Source organism: Muntiacus reevesi, chromosome X, assembly GCF_963930625.1.
Source record: "Muntiacus reevesi chromosome X, mMunRee1.1, whole genome shotgun sequence".
Lineage (NCBI taxonomy): Eukaryota > Metazoa > Chordata > Mammalia > Artiodactyla > Cervidae > Muntiacus > Muntiacus reevesi.
This window is the reverse complement of record NC_089271.1, coordinates 86,456,454-86,478,675: the sequence shown is the minus strand read 5'-3', so window position 1 is coordinate 86,478,675 and position 22,222 is coordinate 86,456,454. Positions and strand designations below refer to the sequence as shown.

Here is a 22,222-nt window from a genome sequence, read left to right as displayed (position 1 = left end):
TAAATGAGGAAACCCCAGAGACATCATATGACTAATCCAACTTCAAAATGGCTAAAAAGTTGCATACCTACTTTTCATGCCAGTAAGTTGACACGGATTTGTAAATAGAAGAAGTAGTACTCAGTAGGACAGATAGCAATGACTGACGAAAGATACAGTGTAGGAGTGGTTGCCTGCTATGAAAGCTCCCAAACTCTTAGCAGGCTCTCAAGAAGGTAACTTCCATGCACACAAAACCGGACTTCAGGTATTTACAACGAGAAAGATTTGTGACAAATAAATCATTTCCCTGTACTCAAGTTACAGCCACAGTGAAGCCAGGAGACAAAGAGACATACTCCTTTTATGTATGTAGTACAAATATCTCTCTCTAATTCCCACCATGAATCATAGACTCTAAAAAGAAACAAGTTCTTAGAGATCAGTAGTGTAATTCTGTCATTTCCTAACTAACTTACTAGCTAACTAGCTAGAAAGATAAATGATTTAACCTAACCACATAGCTTATTTGTGAGAGCACCAGGACATACAATTAATTCTTCTTATCATTAATATCCTTAGCTTTTTAAAATTAAGTTATGATTCAAAGAAAATATAAATATAGCTCTTAGGAAGTCTTCTAAGCAACTGGATAATAAGACTAAACATAGGCTGTCACAGAAGAATTGTCCTTAAATAAATGCTGCAACATGAGAAAAGTATAGCAAATTTTACTGTGTCCATGTATTGGGGAGACGAGGGGCACATAATATGACAAGCCGTGTTTTAGGATCCTATTCATGTTAAAACAAAATCCTTTTTCATAGAGGTTGACAATATTAATTACATTTACTTATCTCTTTGTTCACCCATAGACATTGATGCTATCCAAACAATTATTTGATTTTTCTTTTCCATGTGTCAACTGAAGTATATTTACTAGTCCCCAATCCTTTTAACAGACTTTTTATTCTTTTCAAAAATAATTCAAGTAGTTATAACCTGAGTGTGTTCTTATGTTTATGTCATATTTACAACTTCAAAGTTTTGAAAAAACAACTCTATCAATAGAACACCTTTTACTACTAAAAAATAAAATATGCATGCCTATTAAGGGGCAAAGAACAAAGGCCAAACTAAGCTAATATTTTCAATAAAAAATAAGACAAATGATCATATTTATGAAAGTTTTTTGTTTAGTTTCTATCACCAAAGCTGGGCTGTGCTCTGGGTCACACGTCCTAAATCAGCAGATGAAAGCAAATGTTTTCTACAAGTATGTTTGTAGCTCATAGACTGTGTAAATGACACCAAAATCAAATTATTTCATGAGGCCAACACCATCAACTAAAAGAGAGAGCCTTATTTAGCAAATAATTGCTTTGAGGATAGAAACATACCTCAAACTGCAATGAATTAGTTTGTTGACAGATCTTCCTGCTGGGCATATTTGCTAGAATTCCTTCTTTAAAAAATGGACTTGATCGATATCAACTATTATGCACATCTTTATCTTAGGATCATAAAGATCACAGAGACTGCTTTACTATGCCTTCACTGAATGTAAAGCAGTATTTCCAGAGCATTTACACAACAAAGCTTTTGCTTTCCTCTAGCATGGTAACTGGCACCCTGATGATCTACCTCCAATTAATGCTAATATTTACCGTTACCCCCAAGAGTTACAGTTTGAAGAAGGAGAGCCCACATTCCTAAAGAAACTTTAGGTATTTCAGGCCATTTATATCATCCAATTTAGAATCAGTTTCTCATCTAGACTATGAAAGAAACTAGTTCATCAATCAGCATTTTAATACATTGAGTAAGAAAGGATTTTAGATGTTAATTTTTAAGCTAGGTAAAATTATAATATTATGCTGTTTAAAGAATCAGGGTCATTTGAGTACCAACTCATTTATTTTCTATAAAATTTCAGCAGGAAAATTCCCATGTGTGCCTAAAGTTGAAGATAATTCATTTAGGTTCCCATTATACAGTAAGTCAGCCAACAATTTTTATCCATGTCGCAGGTATAAAATATCTGTCAATTCCTGGTAAAGGGCTATAACATGAAATCAATGTTGTCAATAGGTAAAAAAAATAAAATTCTTATGGAAGAAACCATTTAAAAATCAAAGCAACAAGCCTTGCAAGACTTTAAGACATATTACTCACCAGGAATAAAGTTCGAAAGTTGTTGAGATCACCAAAGAATTCTTCTATGCTCACACTCTTAGAGTCAAAAATAAAGTATTCTCCAAGGTTCTCATAGAGCTTTACCATGTTGTTGTGCATGGTGAATAGTTTTTCATACTGGTCTCTGGCACTCTTTGTAAAGCTGTAGCTTTCTGTTAAGGAACATGATCCACAGAGTACCTTAAAGGTAATCATTAGATGTTAAGATTGAATTATATCATCATTCCTGTAAATACTTCTGCATTACTTTGTTACCATGACAAAATACCACAGACTGGGTAACTTAACAGAAATTCATTTTCTCATAGTTTAATAGGCTAGCAATCCAATATTAAGCTGTCAGCAAATCTGCTTTCTTCTGTAACTTCTCTCCTTGGCTTGCAGATGACTGCCTTCTTGCTGTGTCCTTACCTGGTGGTCCCTGTCCTTGTTGTCTGTGTTCGAATCTCTTCTTAAGAGGATGCTAGTTATATTGTATTAGGGCCCATCTTAAGGACCTCATTTAAACTTACTTACCTCTCTAAATGTCCTATCTCCATATACAGTCACATTTGGAAGTTTTGAGGGTTAGGGCTTCAACATGTGAATTTGGAGTGGGTGGGGCAGAATGCAGCCCATAACAACTTGCTGTAGTCATTACACTGTTTAGTGAGCTTTGCAAATCTATAAATGAGGCAGAACTACTGAAGGTATAACCACGAACACGTTTGCTAAGTGAAAGCACAGAAGTACAAACATCAAAAAACTGCCTCATATCTTTTTATGTGCTAGATAAGGTAAAAGGAAATAGCAACAAAAACTTAGGGGGACAGTATGTATTTTCTGTGTTAAATACACATTCTATATAGGTAAAGAGGTTACAGGGAATTCTGTATATAGGTTATGTACCTGTATGTGTGTGTATATACATATACATATATCCCATATGAGGAGGGGGAAGGAAAGGGAGAGAAAGATGGGAGGAGAGGAAGAACTATGAAGAGAAAGATAGAAGAAGGGAGGAGAGAAAGGGGGAGAGAGACATTCTATTGTATCTCTAGAACCTTAATCACCCAAATGGCTTTTTAGAACCCAAAATGCTGTTTGTTGAGCCTGAGCCCTGGGCCCTGAGGATACAATTCTAATGTTTCCAGATGTTGCTGCGACTGCCAGTAGTGTATAACCCAGTAGGACCATATGAGGCCTTCCCATGACAGACCCCTTCCCCATATTCTCTGCTTTAGCTCCTCTCTGAAGTACCTAGATAATAGTATCTGTTGCACATTTTCTAAGTTGTTTTACAAATGCTAAAACCCCCACCAAATGGAAGATATTTAACTACTTGATGATCTTGTGCACTTAGCCTCCAGGTCTACTGGAGCCTAAGGATTGGTGACATTAACCCTTGTGATACCACCCTGTTACTTCACCATCAACCAACCAACCAAGAGAATTGTACATGAACTGATCACAAACCTTGAGACACACTCCCACCCCCAAAATCAGGCCTTTAAAAATGCTTTGCTAAAAAACCCTTCAGGGAGTTTAGGGGTGTTAAGCACAAGCCAACCAGACCCTTTCTCCTTGTGTGGTGCCGATAAATGCTACAGTGTCCTTCACCATAACCTGGTGTCAGTAGATTGGCTTTACTGTGTGCAGGCAAGTGGACCCAAATTTGGTTCAATAATACCAGGACTGCACTTACAGTAGTATACTCCAGAAGAGTATTTGTCTTAAAATTAATTACATCACTGCTTTAAAACTTTTTATCATAAAAGTCATAACAACAACCACTACTACCAAAGCATAAAAGGAACCAGATATGTAAATGGGTCCATCATCAAAAAAGCAAGAGAGTTCCAGAAAAACATCTATTTCTGCTTTATTGACGATGCCAAAGCCTTTGACAGTGTGGATCACAATAAACTGTGAAAAATTCTGAAAGAGATGGGAATACCAGACCACCTGACCTACCTCTTGAGAAACCTGTATGCAGGCCAGGAAGCAACAGTTAGAACTGGACATGGAACAACAGACTGGTTCCAAATAGGACAAGGAGTACGTCAAGGCTGTATATTGTCACCCTGTTTATTTAACTTATATGCAGAGTACATCATGAGAAATGCTGGGCTGGAGGAAGCACAAGCTGGAATCAAGATTGCCGGGAGAAATATCAATAACCTCAGATATGCAGATGATACCACCCTTATGGCAGAAAGTGAAGAAGAACTAAAGAGACTCTTGATGAAAGTGAAAGAGGAGAGTGAAAAAGTTGGCTTAAAGTTCAACATTCAGAAAACTCAGATCATGGCATCCGGTCCCATCACTTCATGACAAATAGATGGGGAAACAGTGGAAACAGTAGCTGACTTTATTTTTCTGGGCTCCAAAATTACTGCAGATGGTGACTGCAGCCATGAAATTAATAGACGCTTACTCCTTAGAAGGAAAGTTATAACCAACCTAGACAGCATATTAAAAAGCAGAGACATTACTTTGTCAACAAAGGTCTGTCTAGTCAAGGTTATGGTTTTTCCAGTGGTCATGTATAGACGTGAGAGATGGACTATAAAGAAAGCTGAGCTCAGAAGAATTGATGCTTTTGAACTGTGTTGTTGGAGAAGACTCTTGAGAGTCCCTTGGACTGCAAGGAGATCCAACCAGTCCATGCTAAAGGAGATCAGTCCTGGGTGTTCATTGGAAGGACTGATGCTGAAGCTGAAACTCCAGTACTTTGGCCACCTCATGCGAAGAGTTGACTCATTGGAAAAGACCCTGATGCTGGGAGGGGTTGGGAGTAGGAGGAGAAGGGGACGACAGGATGAGATGGCTGGATGGCATCACCGACTCAATGGACATGAGTTTGGGTAAACTCCGGGAGTTAGTGATGGACAAGGAGGCCTGGCATGCTGCGGTTCATGGGGTCCCAATGAGTCGGACACGACTGAGCAACTGAACTGAACTGAACTGAAATGTATCTCATTATGTATATATTTATAGAAATAAATTATCAACTTTATTCCTGATTATAGAAGATATATAGAAAATCACCTCTTTAGGTGACTTAGAAATATAAAGACATAAGTAAACTAAAATTTCTAACAAATCAGTGTTGTGAACATTTTAGAGCATTTCCTTCTGGTCTTTCTTCTATGACTGAAAGCTATTCAATGTTAATTGATAAGGATGCTTCAGAGAAAGGTAAGTAGACGAACCACAAAGAATACAAAGGAAACCAAATATACCTTTCACAATTAAAGTTAAGTCTATTAAAAATCAATAATCATCACAGAAGCAAAATGTCTTAAAATGCAAAGGTATTAGACTGCGTGCTATGTGTGCTAAGTCGCTTCAGTTGTGTTCGACTCTTTGCAACCCCATGACTGTAGCCCACCAGGTTCCTCTGTCCATGGGATTCTCCAGGGAAGAATACTGGAGTGGGTTGCCATGCTCTCCTGCATGGAATGTTCCTGATCCAGGAATCAAACCCACATCTCTTACATCCTGTGTTGGCAGGCAGGTTCTTTACCACTAGTGCCACCTAGGAAGGCTATTACTAAGATTTGTTAAAAAAGAATAACAGTACAGTTTTGGGTGTGCTATTTTAAGATCCACTACAGGGTCTGGAAAAGACCCTGATGCTGGCAACGACAGAAGGCAAGAGGAAAAGGAGACGACAGAGGATGAGATGGTTGGATGGCATCACCAACTCAATGAGCAAGCTCTGAGAGATGGTGAAGGACAGGGAAGCCTGCTGTGCTATGGGGTTGTCCATATGCTGTCCATGGGGTTGCAAACAGTTGGACACAACTGAGCAACTGAACAACAACAACAACAACAGGGTCAGGAAGATCCCCTGCAGGAGGACATGGCAACCCACTCCAGTATTTTTGCTTAGAGAATCCCATGGACAGAGGAGCCTGGAGGGCTAGAGTCATGGTGACGCAAAGAGTCGGACACAACTGAAGCGAGCTAGTATGCACACACTCATGCACACATGCACAGTGCATTCACATTTTGTGACAGTATTATTTTATCAGGTACTGATAACTGTCTTCTTGAAATGCTGGATTTTATAAAATTTTCTGAATTATTCAGTGTGTTTTATTAGAACCTCGGGCCAAATTTATTTTCCATGGGAACACAGCTCTAGTTTCACAATGGAAGTCAGTAGGGAAATCAGACTATTTCTGGAAAATTACTTTGCAGCTGACATTTATGGGATATAGCAGGATTTTAAAAGTGAGATGCCCCCCTTCCTAGGTTCCTTCTTATGCTACTTAAGTTTTAGCATTCATGTTAGCTACACTTCAATCTCTTCCTTGCTAAGGAGTCACATTAAATCTTCTAATCTTCAAGTCCATTTTGCTGTCAATAGACCTGGAAGAATTAATGTATTTCTGACTTACTCTACTTTCCTTTTTACCAACAGAAGGGGTGCACATAATGCTACCTGATTTTCCCTCTGAGAATATCATATTTGCTTGATTTTTACGAGAGTGTTGAACATCCTGTTTGAGAGCTGCAGAAATAAGACAGTTCTCTTTATTTCTTGCCACAGAATGAAAGTGAAATTTTTGTTCTCTAGTCTCTCTTGCCTAAATAAAACAGACTCATGCCAGACTTGCTAAGAACACACGCTTTGCAAAGGTCACTTACTTACATCCTATTTGCAGCAAGGTACTAAACCATGTGTACTTCAGAAGGTTCAACATCTGTACAGCACGGAGAAAAAGCTAAAGATCAAAAACAAAGGCAAAAAACTGTACACTTCCCATTTATCATAACACAATTTTCTGCCAGCTAAAATATGCCCATGTGGTGATACACAATTTCACAAATTTGTTCTCCTAGAAGAAAAACTGATTTCAGAAATTCTGTCTGTATACCAAAGTGAGAAAATCTGAAACATTCTGGGAAAGCTGTAGCTTAGAATTAATAACTGGAGAGCATCCCAATCTCCAAGTCCTTGACTTCTCTTCACAGTGATTACTTTGTACAAGGGATGGAGGGCGTGAATCAGCACTGAAATTTTTCACAATCACAACCCTGTCACCAAATCCTACTTGGGATTCTGCAGATGAAAAAGAACTAGATACCATCATTTCTTTCCACTTCTTTATTTTCAGTCATTTTTAAAATTTTCTTTTTTTGAGCAGCTAGGAGATACAAGATACTGGTTAGTATTCTGCTAAGCACTGTGCTCCATACAATGATCATTAAAACCTAATCCAGACCCCAAAGCAGTTTATAATCTAACATTACAAACAATTCTACTTATTAATTTGCATTTGTACAACTCTTTGCTATTTATAATATACTATGTTTCATATCCTTCATGTTACCTTATCAAAAAGGCAGAGAAATACCACTATTTCAAATTTTAGAGTTGTCAAAAGTAGATAAAATGCAACGGTAAACATAATAAATTACATTTCCCCTACCCCCAAAAAAGGCACTCATCTATTCTAAGGTTAGAATGCAGTGAATGTGCCATCTCAAAACATGTCTCCTTGGCATAGATTATTTTGAGCTGACTGAGAAAGAGCAGACAGAGTAAAAGCTCTGAAAAGAGTAAAAGCTACCCTTTTGAAAGGGAAATTTCCATTTATAAAGGAAATCTCCACTGGTTAAGGATGTGTTCCTCTCTGAACCAGGAAGAGAAAGTGAAAGTGAAAGTCACTCAGCATGCCCAATCCTTTGTGACACCATGAACTCTATAGTCCATGGAATTATCCAGGCTAGAATACTGGAGTGGGTAGTCGTTCCCTTCTCCACGGGATCTTCCCAACCCAGGGATTAAACCCAGGTCTCCCGCATTGCAGGTGGATTCTTTACCAGCTGAGCTACCAGGAAGAGAAGGATGACTCTAAATCGCCAGAAAATCAAGGATATCAAAAGTATCACTGAAGTTGCCTTTAGCTGAAGGTGGTATTTAAGCTGGTGACTTAGGCTACTTTAGGGAGTTTCTCATGATTTTCTGCGTATCTGCTATATACACCTGAGGTATACATGTGTATCAACTTCTACCTAGTTTTCTCTTGTTATTCTGTCTTTATTACAGAGTGGGCAGGGGGTGGGTCATGTCAATTGCTCAGAAGAGTAGAGAAAAAATTACTTTTCCTCCCCTAGAGTACAAATCATGATAATCTTTTCATGATACTAGTTTAATATTCTTTTAATATGGTAGAAATGTATTATTTATAATGACAATGACCATGACTAGTTGCAAATAGGAAAAGGAGTACGTCAAGGCTGTATATTGTCACCCTGCTTATTTAACTTATATGCAGAGTACATCATGAGAAACACTGGGCTGGAAGAAGCACAAGCTGGAATCAAGATTGCTGGGAGAAATATGAATAAACTCAGATATGCAGATGACACCACCCTTATGGCAGAAAGTGAAGAGGAACTAAAAAGCCTCTTGATGAAAGTGAAAGAGGACAGTGAAAAAGTTGGCTTAAAGCTTAACATTCAGAAAACTAAGATCATGGCATCTGGTCCCATCACCTCATGGGAAATAGACGGGGAGACAGTGGAAACAGTGTCAGACTTCATTTTTTTGGGCTCCAAAATCACTGCAGATGGTGACTGCAGCCATGAAATTAAGACGCTTACTCCTTAGAAGGAAAGTTATGACCAACCTATATAGCATATTAAAAAGGAGAGACATTACTTTGCCAACAAAGGTCCGTTTAGTCAAGGCTATGGTTTTCCAGTGGTCAAGTATGGATGTGAGAGTTGGACTGTGAAGAAGGCTGAGTGCCGAAAAATTGATGCTTCTGAACTGTGGTGTTGGAGAAGACTCTTGAGAGTCCCTTGGACTGCAAGGAGATCCAACCAGTCCATGCTAAAGGAGATCAGTCCTGTGTGTTCATTGGAAGGACTGATGCTGAAGCTGAAACTCCAATACTTTGGCCACCTCATGCAAAGAGCTGACTCGTGGGAAAAGACCCTGATGCTGGGAGGGATTGATGGTAGGAGGAGAAGGGGACGACAGAGGATGAGATGGCTGGATGGTATCACCATCTCAATGGGCATGAGTTTGAGTAAACTCCGGGAGTTGGTGATGGACAGGGAGGCCTGGCGTACTGTGATTCATGGGGTCGCAAAGAGTCGGACACGACTGAGCGACTGAACTGAACAGAACTGATGTTGCCAAATTCAACATTCACCTCTCTGTCCTTCTTTTGATGTCTCATCCACATGCAACATTTAGCCAGTTTTCTTAGTTTCTATGACCCACACCCTCATGCTTAAAATGTTTTTCTCTTACCTCCTCTCTTTCTCTGACAACTTCCATAAAATGTTAGAGAACCCTGAGGGCTTGGTCCTGAGTCCTCTGTCTATAGTCTACCTAACTGACCTCAGCAATTCACATGACTTGAAATACCATCTACATTGATGACTCCCAAATTATACTTGTAGCCCCAGTCTCTCCTCTGAGATACTTCTATAATCAACTGCCTGCTTGTCATCTCTACCTTTTATTTTTCATGGCCTCTATTGGTATCTCAAATGTAAATCCTCTCCTGAAAAGCCTCTGATAGTTTCCCATGATACTTGTAACAAAATCCAATTTCATTCTCAAGCTTTATGAGGTTCTACATGATCTGGTTTTTACCCACCTCTGCAATCTAATCTCATCTCATTCTCCCTCTTAAGCAATATGTCCAGATTCATTAACTTTCTTTCTCTTCCTTGTGCTTAGCAAGTTATCATACCCAACCCAGGGCCCTTGGACTTGCTCCTCTTTCTGCCCAGAATGTTTCTTTTTCACCAGGTCATTCAACTTCAGCTCAACCATAACCTCCTCAGAGATGTTTTTCCCAACTTTCCAATATGAAATGTCCACTCTCATCACTATTACTTTGGTCTATTTTATTTCATTCTGAGAACTTATCACTATGTGACATTATCATTTTTATTTATTTACCATTTCATTGCCAATTTTCCTCACTTAAAAATATAGCTGAAGAGAGTAGACCATGTCTGTCTTGTTGACCACTGCCTCTCTGAAAACAGCTCTTTCCTGTTTGCCCATTTCTGTTCCCCTCTAAAAGAACCTAACTACAGGAACAAGATCACTAGGCAATTTAACTTAACTCCTAACTCATGCTCTCCTGAATGCACACTGCATCTTGCCTAACCTGTTGGTTCTTTTCCTAGATAAAAAGAAGTGAAAATGAAGAATTAAGTACTTATAAAAGGACTAGCTGTCTACCCTCAACTGTTCCATTAGTTATCCTGCTGGCAGATCATGCAGGCAGGACACCATCTAAAGAGAGACTCAACCAGTCTGCACACAATGGAGAATGATGAAGAATCCAACTGCCTGCTTTGATTATTCACTGAGATTCTTCCTCCTCTTCCCCTTTTAAAACTGCCAAGGGCATATACACTACCATGTATAAAACAGATAGCTAGTGGGAACTTGCTATATAACACAGAGAGCCTGGTGCTCTTTGATGTCCTAGAGGGGAGGAGAAAGAGGTTCAACGGGGAGGCTATACACACACACACACACACACACACACATACATATGGCTGAGTGCCAAGGAATTGATGATTTTGAACTGTGGTGCTAGAGAAGATTATCGAGAGTCCCTTGGACAGCCTTTGGACCAAGGACGTCCCAGTCCCTTTTTTTCTTACCTCTCTCCTCCTTACCTTCTCATTTACCCAAGAGCATACAGATAATTCCTTGGACTGCCAGGGGATCAGAGCAGTTAATCCTAAAGGAAAAAACCCTGAATATTCATTGGGAGGACAGATGCTGATGTTGAAGCTTCAATATTTTGGCCACTGGTGCTGAAGTCAAATGTCAACAGCCAAATCACTGGAAAAGACCCTGATGCTGGGAAAGATTGAGGGCAAGAGAAGGGGGAGAGAGAGGATGAGATGGCTGGATGGCATCACTGACTCAATCAATAGACATGATTTTGAGCAAATTCAGGGAGATAATGAAGGACAGGTAAGTCTGGCGTGCTGTAGTTTATGGGGTCACAAAGAGTCAGGCACAACTTATCAACTGAAAAACAATGACTGATTCAGGCTTCCTAGGTGGTGCAGTGGTAAAGAATCTGCCTGCCAATGTAGGAGATGCAAGAGAGACAAGTTTGATACCTGGGTCAGGAAGATTCCCTGAGAGTAGGAAATGGCAACCCACTACCATATTCTTGCCTGGAAAACTCCATGGACAGAAGAGCCGGGCAGGCTCATGTCCATGTCTCAAAGACTTAGATGTGACTGAGCACACAGTACAACATGGCTGATTCAGGTTATTGTACAGCAGAAACCAACACAACAATGTAAAGCAATTATCCTCCAATTAAACGGCATGTATATTATCAAGGGTGAAACAGATCACCAGCCCAGGTGGGATGCATGAGACAAGTGCCCGGGCCTGGTGCACTGGGAAGACCCAGAGGAGTCGGGTGGAGAGGGAGGTGGGAGGGGGGATCGGGATGGGGAATACATGTAACTCCATGGCTGATTCATGTCAATGTATGACAAAACCCACTACAATGTTGTGAAGTAATTAGCCTCCAACTAGTAAAAATAATTGGAAAAAAAAAATTAAAAAAAAAACAAACTGTCACTGCTAAGCTGAATCTTGGTTCATATGTTAGGTCCATAACATTTCTGTCCTTTATTGAGCCCATCTGTGCATGAAATGTTCCCTTGGTATCTCTAATTTTTTTGAAGATATCTTTAGTCTTTCCCAATCTGTTGTTCTCCTCTATTTCTTTGCACTGATTGCTGAGGAAGGCTTTCTTATCTCTCCTTGCTATTCTTTGGAACTCTGCATTCAAATGGGTATATCTTTCCTTTTCTCCTTTGCCTTTCGCTTCTCTTCTTTTCACAGTTATCTGCAAGGCCTCCTCAGACAGCCATTTTGCCTTTTTTCATTTCTTTTTCTTGGGGATGGTCTTGATCAGTGCCTCCTGTACAATGTCACGAACCTCCATCCATAGTTCTTCAGGCACTCTATCATATCTAATCCCTTGAATTTATTTGTAACTTCTACTGTAAAATTATAATGGATTTTATTTAGGTCATACCTGAATGGTCTAGTGGTTTTCCCTACTTCTTCAATTTAAGTCTGAATTTGGCAATAAGGGTTCATGTGCCGAGCCACAGTCAGCTCCCAGTCTTGTTTTTGCTGACTGTATAGAACTTATCCATCTTTGGCTGCAAAGAATATAATCAATCATATTTCTTCCCTGATAGCTCATTTGGTAAGGAACCTGCCTGCAGTGCAGAAGACCCAGTTCAATTCCTGGGTCAGGAAGATCCTCTGGAGAAGGGATAGTCTACCCACTCCAGTGTTCTTGGGCTTCCCTGTGGCTCAGCTGATAAAGAATCTGCCTGCAATGCTGGAGAACATGGTTCAATCCCTGGGTTGAGAAGATCCCCTGGAGAAAGGAAAGGCTGTACCACTCTAGTATTCTCACCTGGAGAATTACATGGACTGTATAGTCAATGGGGTCGCAAAGAGTTGAACACAACTCAGTGACTTTCACACTTCCCATGGATTCATGCAATTAATCCTCAGAACTGCTTTCTGAATTAAGAATTTCCTTCAAGTCATACAGCTGGTAAGTCACAGTAATGAGGACAAACTGTGAATGGATCCATAACTCATATTTTTAACTGCTATGCCATACAGTTTCTCAAGAAATATTTGGTGAAAGTGTAGTCTCATTATAACACCAAATTGGAAGAAGAGCCATGGAGTTGATTTGGGTACTTAGAAAACTAAAACCCTTCTTATAAATCTTAAGATAAAACAACAACAAACCTTATTTATAGAGAATGCTTTAATAGTAATATTTTTAAAGACTTGATAAAAACATTTAATCTCATCTATTTTCATCAATCTTGACATTTAAATTCATTTTTAAAGGTAGGCTTCAACCTATTTGTCCATCTACAGATGAATGGATAAAGAAGATGTGGTACACATATACAATGGAATATTACGCAGCCATAAAACAGAAGGAATTTGAGGCAGTCCTAGTGAGGTGGATGAACCTAGAGCCTATTATACAGAGTGAAATAAGTGAGAGAAAGTGAAAAACCAATATTGTATATTAACACATATATATGAAATCTAGAAAACTGGTATCGATGAACCTATTTGCAGTGAAGGAATGGAGACACAGATATAGAGAATAGATTTGTGGACATAGTGGGAGAAGGAAAGGGAGGGACAAGTGGAGAAAGTAGCATTGACATATATACACTATAATGTGTAAAATATAGACAGCTGGTAAGAAGATGCTGTGTAAAACAAGGAGCCCAGCCTGGTGCTCTGTGATGACCTAGAGGGGTAGGATGAGGGGAAGGGAGGCTCAAGAGGGAGGGGAAATATATATATGTATATATATATTTATATATATATATAATTATGGCTGATTCATGTTGTTGTATGGCAGAAACTAATACAACATTGTAAAACAATTTTCCTCCAACTAAAAAATTAAAAATTGAATATTATTTTTAAAAGGTAGGCTTCAATCATTTTGATTTTATTTCAAAGCTATATATAATAGGGAATATGTTATTTACCAGTAGAATGATGGCCCGCTTAAGCTCTTTGTATATTTAGACTTAGATGTGGCCCTAGTAGATTTTAACTTGGGCATTTATTTATCTTCTATATTAGAGAACAGAAATTGAGAATATATTTTAAGGGAAATAAGCCTTAAAAGTTATCTTCTGGGATGCCTGGTAGAGAAATAATTTATTATAAGATGTATTTTATGAAACGGTATTTGGTGGTTCATGGGTTTTCATCCTAGAAAGTGAAAGCCACCTTCTTATCAAAGATGTACAAGGCATCCTTATAGCTACCTATAGATTTCTGTTCTATTTACAATATAAAGTGGGTATAATGGGATTGTACCTACAGACAAGGGGGATAGAGTAGAGATTTGAACTGAGCTTCTGTTCCTCATTTGGAATATTTAAGCTTGACTATAAGAGAGACTTTAGAAAATATGTTTTAGACTCTTGTAATGGACATCTCTGGGCCAGGCAGCCTGCCCTTAGCTGGGTTGTGACAGCATGGGATGAGAAGCCATGTTTAGGGTGAAATAGAAAGGCCAGTTGGGGCACGCTGTGTAAGTAACAGTAGAAGCTCTTCTGATGCCTTTTCTTGAGAAACTATTGAAAAGAATGGTGAGAGCAGGATGAAAAGACTTTGCTCCTGAATGCCCAGATTTCTGGGCCTTTGGTACCATAGGAGATGGTGATGGTAGCTGTATCAGTATCAAAGAAAAAGCACTTCGCGGAAGATGATTAGACTATTCTGGGATCAACATGTAGAGTGACCTCTTCCCATTTGCTTAAGCAAATTTGGGAGTCCTTAAAATACTGAGAGAGAAGAACCCTGGGAAAACAATGGACTTTCCAAGATAGAGATAATTCACAGTACTTTAACATTTCAAAGATAGAGATAATTCATAATTCCCTGGTGGCTCAGGTGGTAAAGAATCTGCCTGCAACATAGGAGATCTAGGTTCGATTCCTGGATTGGAAAGATCCCCTGGAGAAGGGAAAGGCTACCCATTCCAGTATTCTTGCCTGGAGAATTCCGTGGACTATACAGTCCATGGAGTTGCAAAGAGCTGGACACAACTAAGTGACTTTCACTTCACTTCATAGTAATTTATATACTAAAAGAAATCTTAAAGTGGTAAAGCAGCATATCAAATGCATACAAACTTATCAAATGTAAGGGGGGAAGGCAATTTAGAGAAGTTTACCTTTTACTAGCTGACTTTCAAATTCCTTGCTCTACAAAAAAAGGCATTTCTGATTTTTCCAGGTTAGAAGTTATTCAAAACAACTGTGAACTAAAATTACATCATTTTCTCTCTAAGAGAAGTGTTTTTGCAGGTTTACAAACTAAAATGTGGTCAGCATTTTAAAAAGCTAGGAGATAAAATATTAACTTTTTAAATAGAAGATTAATTTTAAACCATTTGATCTCAGTCATGAATCTGGAAAAGTAAAGTATTTTTATATTGACTTATTTTAAAATTTGACATAAGGAAGCAGTCTTCACACAGTTACTTGGGTATTTACACACTATATAGAATTGTCTAAAGCTTTTATAATCTATGCTTTTGTGTGACTACATATACAGATTTATATATTATATTCCTTACTAACATAGTATTAGTATGGACCTAAAATTCAACTTAAAATAACTCTAATTCACCCACAGGCATGTATTCAAATATGAAACGAATTATTGCTTACACTTATGTATACATTATATACGAGTGATAGTCACTCAGTCATGACCAACTCTTTGTGCCCCCATGGACTGTAGCCTGCCAGGCTCCTCTGTCCATGGAATTCTCCAGGCAAGAATACAGGAGTGAGTTGCTATTTCCTTCTCCAAGGTATATTATATATAGTTTTTAACTATTTTCAGTAGCTATAACTATACTGATTGAAGGTAGGTGCTGTAACCCTTATCTTCTAAATGCCAGAATAGCTGATGGGGTTCAGGACACTATCCCACAATATGGCACTGTGGCATATTGAATACTTTAAGCTGAAGGAATTTGAGAAAATAGAAGTAGAAAGGTCAGTGAGTTTCCCCTTGCTCTTCTCCTGTGAAACAGGTCAGAAAATCCCCACGTGAGAAGTATCTTGCCTATATCCTAAAGAAAGGAACGATCTTATCTCCAAGATGGAGGAACAACACCAAGAAGAATCTGAATGAATAGACCTTAGTCCCCCCAGTTTCCGATGATTCATTTTCTTTGCCCTATCATATCTTTCCATGACTTTCCACTCTTCATCAAAACCAGCATAAAACCTCTCAGGTTTAACCATTTCTTTGGGTCGTCTTTTACTAATGAAAGTTTCCATGTATGCCATGTAAAATTTACAGTCAATAATTTATATGTTTTTTTTTTCCTGTTAATCTGTCTTTGTCAATCTTAATTTTCAGACTCAGTTAGGGACCTTATGAGAGTCAGGGTAAATTGTTACCTGCTCTACAATAGGATTGCTTCATCAAATGCTAGGCAGAGAAAACTGTCATTTTATTTAATTTTGATGTGGAGAGTAATTGTTAATACATAAGACTTGCTCCATTAGAACTGGAATAAGCACTAGTAGAGCACTGGAGACGAAGGAGTTTATGTACCTCATTGTGAACTGAATCAAATTAGTTCTTAAAATTTCCATCTTCATAGGCAGTACATTACTTATGACTTTAATAAAAAACTTGAAATCTGAAATATCATTACATCTGGATTGTTGAGAACTTGGAAAAATCAATTTGAGATCCACTTAACCTTCAAAAAGCTTTAGTTAGCAACATAGCATAATTATCCGTTTAAATGCAAGGAAGTCACAAATGTAAAATCTATTAAAAAAATATACACAGCATTTTATCTTTCCATAATATATCAGAAAAGACGTCTCTAAATGCTAAAGACCAAATATGAATTCTTTCATTTAATTTGAATTTGAATATGTCAGTTTTAGACAAAAATAATTACTATTTTTTAAGAAATTTATTTAAAAAATAATATTATGGCATATTAGTTGAGATTTACTTAGAGATCACACATTATATGATAAATATGCACTAATGAATATTTTAAAACGTGAAATATTAATAAGAACAATATAGTATATATACATTGCAATTGGGTTCAACATAACAGTTTAAAATGTCTCATTATTTAGACTATAATTTTTTTTAAAAAATCAGATTACAAATCTTAGGCATAGGACCTTTAAATAGTATAACAAAGATAACATAGTCAGTGATAGGGATTCTGAACCAAAGTCCCCAGTTTTTAACATATAGTAGGCAATTACGTTACTGGAGTGATGAACCAATTTTGTAATGAGCCCAATTTTCCACAGGTGGCCTGAGTTGGCTGGGTATAAAGAAAATGCTTTTAAATCAGCTTCCAGTTAAAGCCACAGATCTGAAGAACATTACAGAGGTAAGAGGTACATTCAGCCCTCCTACTTTTCTCTACCCCCTTTCAGTATTCACTCACTGTGTCTGTCCTTTGTGGATATTTCTTTTTACTTTTCCTTTGAAGACAGACTCTATTTTTGCATTCAGAGATACCTAGGAGAGTGATACCTAAGATACCTTCATTTATCCAAACATATCCATTAAGTGCCTACTCTGTGTCAGGTATCTTCTAGGTTCTGAGGATACAGTACTCGATATGGACACAAAGTCACTGGGTCATGGCTTACATGGAGATTACAGTTTGGTGGGAAAGCACCCATTAAACAAATACAATTTTTTAAGCAGCAGTTGAAAAGCATGCAATGCAAAGCACAGGTTTTCAAGAGTATTTATTTAGGAGACCTAACTTACACTGTGGGGGTATGGGTGGGTCAAGTGTTTGCCAATGCCACTTGATGGATGAAATATTAGAACTCAGACTTGAAGGGGCAGAGCCAGAGGAGCACTGGAGCAGGGTGAGTGAAGGCTCTGAGGGAGAGGAAATACTGTGGCCACATAAAGGAGAGAAAAAAAAGCCTGGACTATTAGAGCCAATGGAGTAAGTGGGAAATAGGAGGCAGACATTTCCTGACCTCTGTAGAGGCCAGATTCTATAGGTCTCTTGCTGTGTTCAGTCGCTCAGTCATGTCTGACTCTTTGCGTCCCCACGGACTGTAGCCTACCAGGCTCCGATGCCCATGGAATTTTCCAGGCAAGAATACTAGAGCAGGTTGCCATTTCCTATTCCAGGGGATCTTCCCAACCCAGGGATGGAACTCGCATCTGTTGCGTCTCCTGCATTGGCAGGCAGGATCTTTACGACTAGTGTTACCTGGGAAGTCTCACAGGTCTCTCAAGCATTTTGAAATTTTTCTTGAGAAAGATGTAAGTCATTGAAGTTTTAAACAGGGAACTGACATCATCCAACTTTTTTTTTCTGCTCAAAGGCATAAAGAATGCTAACTAAATTAACACAAACATACAGACATATAAGTACACACACATACACTAACAACAACAAGGAAAAATCCTAGGACTAATGCAACATAGCATACTATGCAAATGACAGTAAGTCTACTTGTTAGTTCCTAACTACCGATAAGAAGAGTATATATTATGTAAATATCCAATTAAAGTTTGTCTGATAAATTATTAACAATTTACATAGTATCAAAGAGTTAAAAAATAGCAGGTGTTGGACAACGCATAACTATTGAGACTGGCATATAAATAGTTGTGTTTAGAGTAACATAAGAGTTATGATTAGAAAACTTTGAGATTGATGTGTATATTTTAGAATGTCAGTATTATTACTGAATATTCATAGTCTGCACACACAGATGTTAATTAGATCAAGTACCAGTTCCAGCCCTACCTCATATTCAGCTCTCAGCATCATTTATCATGCAGCAACAATGTATAAGAAACTGGGAGATTAAGTACAGAAAAAGAAAGTAAATAAAGTGATAAGACATGGTTCCTAACCCTCATTGAATTTATAAACTAGTGTTGGGAGACAGATAAATAATAGCAGAGCAATAGTAGCAGGAACTAATGTTTAGTGAACTCTTACAATGAACCAGGCATTGAGGTAAATGTTTTATAAGCATTGTCTTATTTACTCCTCCCAATAGCCCTATGATGCATATATGCTATCAGTAACTCCTTTTTACACATGATGAAATTCACCTCAGGGAGGTCTATTGACTTTCTCAATGCTACCTCCACAGTAAGTGATAGATTCAGGATTTGAACCTGGGTACCCTTACCACTCCTCCAGATTACAAAAGTGTGAATTTAATCTGGTTTTCTTAATCAGAGAAGAATGACTCTTATTAAAGGAAAGGAGACTAGAAATTGAAACCATCAGACAAATATTGTCTTATACTATCATATCTCTATCTATTCTCCTGATGTTTCATTCATCTTCCCTAAAAAATTCTTTACTCACCTCTAAGTGGCCTATGTCCTGTCTCCCCTTCCCCGATTAAGATACTGTGTAAATTCTCAAATCTCACTGATTGGGCATTCACTTTTTTTCTTCCTATGATGTCATAAAGTATGTGCTTAGTAGCTCAATTGTGTCTGACTCTTTGCTACTCCATGGACTGATGTAGCTCACCAGGCTCCTCTGTCCATGGAATTTTCCAGACGAGAATACTGGAGTGGATTGCCATTTCCTAATCCAGGAGATCATTAAATCTTAATGAATTCATATACTTTATCTTCATGGGCTTCCCAAGCGGTGCTAGCCATAAAGAAACTTCCTGCCAATGCAGGAGACGTAAGAGACAGGGGTTCGATCCCTGGGTTAGGAAGAGACCCTGGACGAGGGCATGGCAACCCACTCCAGTATTCTTGCCTGAAGAATCCCCATGGACAAAGGAGCCGGGCGGGCTACAATCCATAGGGTAGCAAAGAATCTGACGTGACTGAAGTGTCTTAGCCCGCATGCATACCTTACCTTCGTGGTAATCTGTCTAGTGGTACTTCCGCAGACTCAGCTGTTGAATCCAGGAACGTGGAAGGAAAGTGTTTCCTTCCCTATACCTGGAAAGGTGTTGAATGCATGATAAGGTTTTCAAGTTTTCTTTGGAGGTAATGGCTAATCAATGGTTTTCATACAGAGGAGCAATGTGATCTCACCTGTTTGTAGGAATCTTACTCTGGCAGCAGAGGGAAGGGTGGTTTGGAGAGATGAGGCATTGAACCCTGGGAGAGCATCTAGACAGCCAGTGACATAGCATATGAACAGAAAGTAGAAGATGGATATAAGAAATATGGAGGGGGTAGAGTCCATGGGACATGGTGACTGACTAGATGTTACTGGTTAGAGAGAGGGAAGTATTGGGTTGGCCAAAACGTTCATTCGGCTTTTCCCGTAAGATGCTATGGAAAAATCTGAATAAACATTTGGGTTAACCCCATATTCAGGATACTTGAGTTCTCCTGCCTGAGTAACTCAGTGTGTCTTCTGTATACTTGTTTTTTAACAGAACTTGGGAGACAAGAAAGGGAACATTATTTCGAGTGGGTAGAGCAGGCAGAGAGGGAGAATACTGAGTAGTTTTGAATAGACTGAGCTTGAGATAGCTAGGAAATACTGGGATGGTAATACACAACAGGCAGTTGGAAATAGTGGTTTCTTAGATAACCTGGAGATCAGCTTATATGGCAAGAGCGAGAACTGCAAAGCCAAGTCAAATGGAGCAAAGATCTCCCCTTATCCATTCAGATTTACACCAGGACAGTGCCTCAAAAGTGCTCTCCAACATGCTTGTGGGTTCAGTGAACATGCCCTTAGCCTGAATACAGTTGATCCTGATATGTTCCCTCCAAACAGAAACTATTCTGGGGTTATAACTTCAGCTAAAAGAGCAAAATATCAGATCCCCGAGCCTGTCCTAACAGTTTTCAATGATCTTAAAAGATCACTTTACTACAAATGTCAATGAAGCAAAATATATAGTCAATGTGAATTTTGATAAAGGGTATGTCCCTGAGAAATTAAGTTTTATTGTTTTCAGGTAGTGACAGAGTGAGGGTATAAAGGACTTTGAGATATATTACTATAGACTCAATAATAACTATATACAGCTATGAAATTCATTACAAATGGTGATGCTGAATATCCCCAATGCTGAGAATCCCCATTGCTCATTATTATTGGGCACTCTTCAGTTTTTTATTTTTTAGTTTGTATGATACCAGGTAATTCTGCTACTCTGTCTGCTACTCAGAAATGAATATCTAGGTATTTGGGATTGATTGTTTACTATAAAGTGATTCTCTGAATTCTTGGGGCATTTAAGTTCTCAGTTTTTCCTGCATTTGTTTTCAAGTGCTGTTTCAAATTTGGGGATTAGTGTACTGAACTGTAAATAGTTTTCAACCATGCATTCTGAATTCAAGTGGTAGTTTCAAATTCAGTGGATAATATTTTATCATTTCTTACTTATCTTTCCTTAACTAAAATCACCAATGAGGTAAAGAAGTGATAACAAAAATGAAAAAGTATTCCAAACCAAGTTTACTCATAAAGATAAAAGTCAGCTCTGTGTTTTTGAAAGACCTGTGAACTGAGGCAAAGATTTAATCCTTTTTTTTTTTTTTTTGCATGGGGAATGGGATTTACTTCCCTCAATTGCAAAACAGAGCAAAAAGAGTAGAAATTCTATAAGGTTCCTCCCAGCTATAAAATGCTAGATTCCATAAGTATTCAGCAAAAAGGGAAGCACTTGAGAAACAGTGAATACTTTGAGATTTCTATAGTGGAAATACTTGAATATATTATTTAAACTAATTGTTCAATTTTATATTAAATCTTCTGATTCTTGATTGAAGGCAGTTGATGGTAAAATATATTTTGCTCATCTTTTGTATGTCCTATGATCTCTAAAACAAGGTAAGAATCTAGTAAGTACAGGGCAATCTCATCCTGAATTTAACCCACAATAAACTATTCCAGGTGCATCCCATGTGGCACAGTGGTAAAGAATTCACCTGCAATGTAGGAGACTGTGATGTGGAGACCTGGGTTCGATCCCTCGATTGGGAAGTTCCCTTGGAGAAGGGAATGGCAATCCACTCCAGTATTCTTACCTGGAGAATCCCATGGACAGAGGAGCCTGGAGGGCTACCGTCCATAAAGACAGACATGTTACTCTATAATAACATAATGGCATTTAAACACAACTTCTTATTTCTAACCCAATTGCTTATGGACAACTCTTATTTCTTTTCAAAACTCTTATTTCTTTTCAGTTTGGGCTGTTTGTCATCCCTGACATTATTAAACTTTCAACTCCTAGTTCTCTAAGAGTTGAAGATCTATGCTCACTTCTCAGAATTTATTCACACCATCACCTTACATAAATTGTCTTTAGATGATCATGCAACCCTAACCCTAAGTCTAATCTCTTCTTCACCTAATAAAATTTTTCGCAAGGTTGAAAACAAGTTCATTTCAGGATATAAAGCACATTAATCTAACACTTCAGTCATGGCAGCCAAACATTTCAGATTGTTTCCCTGTATTTATTCAATATGGTCAGTTATTCT

The 22,222-nt window shown here is 38.3% G+C and overlaps 1 protein-coding gene across 2 annotated transcripts in view; it reads right to left on the bottom strand.

The window, feature by feature from the left end:
* DIAPH2 (diaphanous related formin 2) overlaps positions 1 to 22,222 on the bottom strand; it is a 969,789-nt gene that overhangs the window by 245,788 nt on the left and 701,779 nt on the right. For both annotated transcript variants that reach the window (XM_065914818.1, XM_065914819.1), the window contains one exon: positions 2,155 to 2,319. In XM_065914818.1, the coding sequence (XP_065770890.1) occupies positions 2,155 to 2,319 (165 nt within the window). The remainder of the gene's footprint in view (positions 1 to 2,154; positions 2,320 to 22,222) is intronic.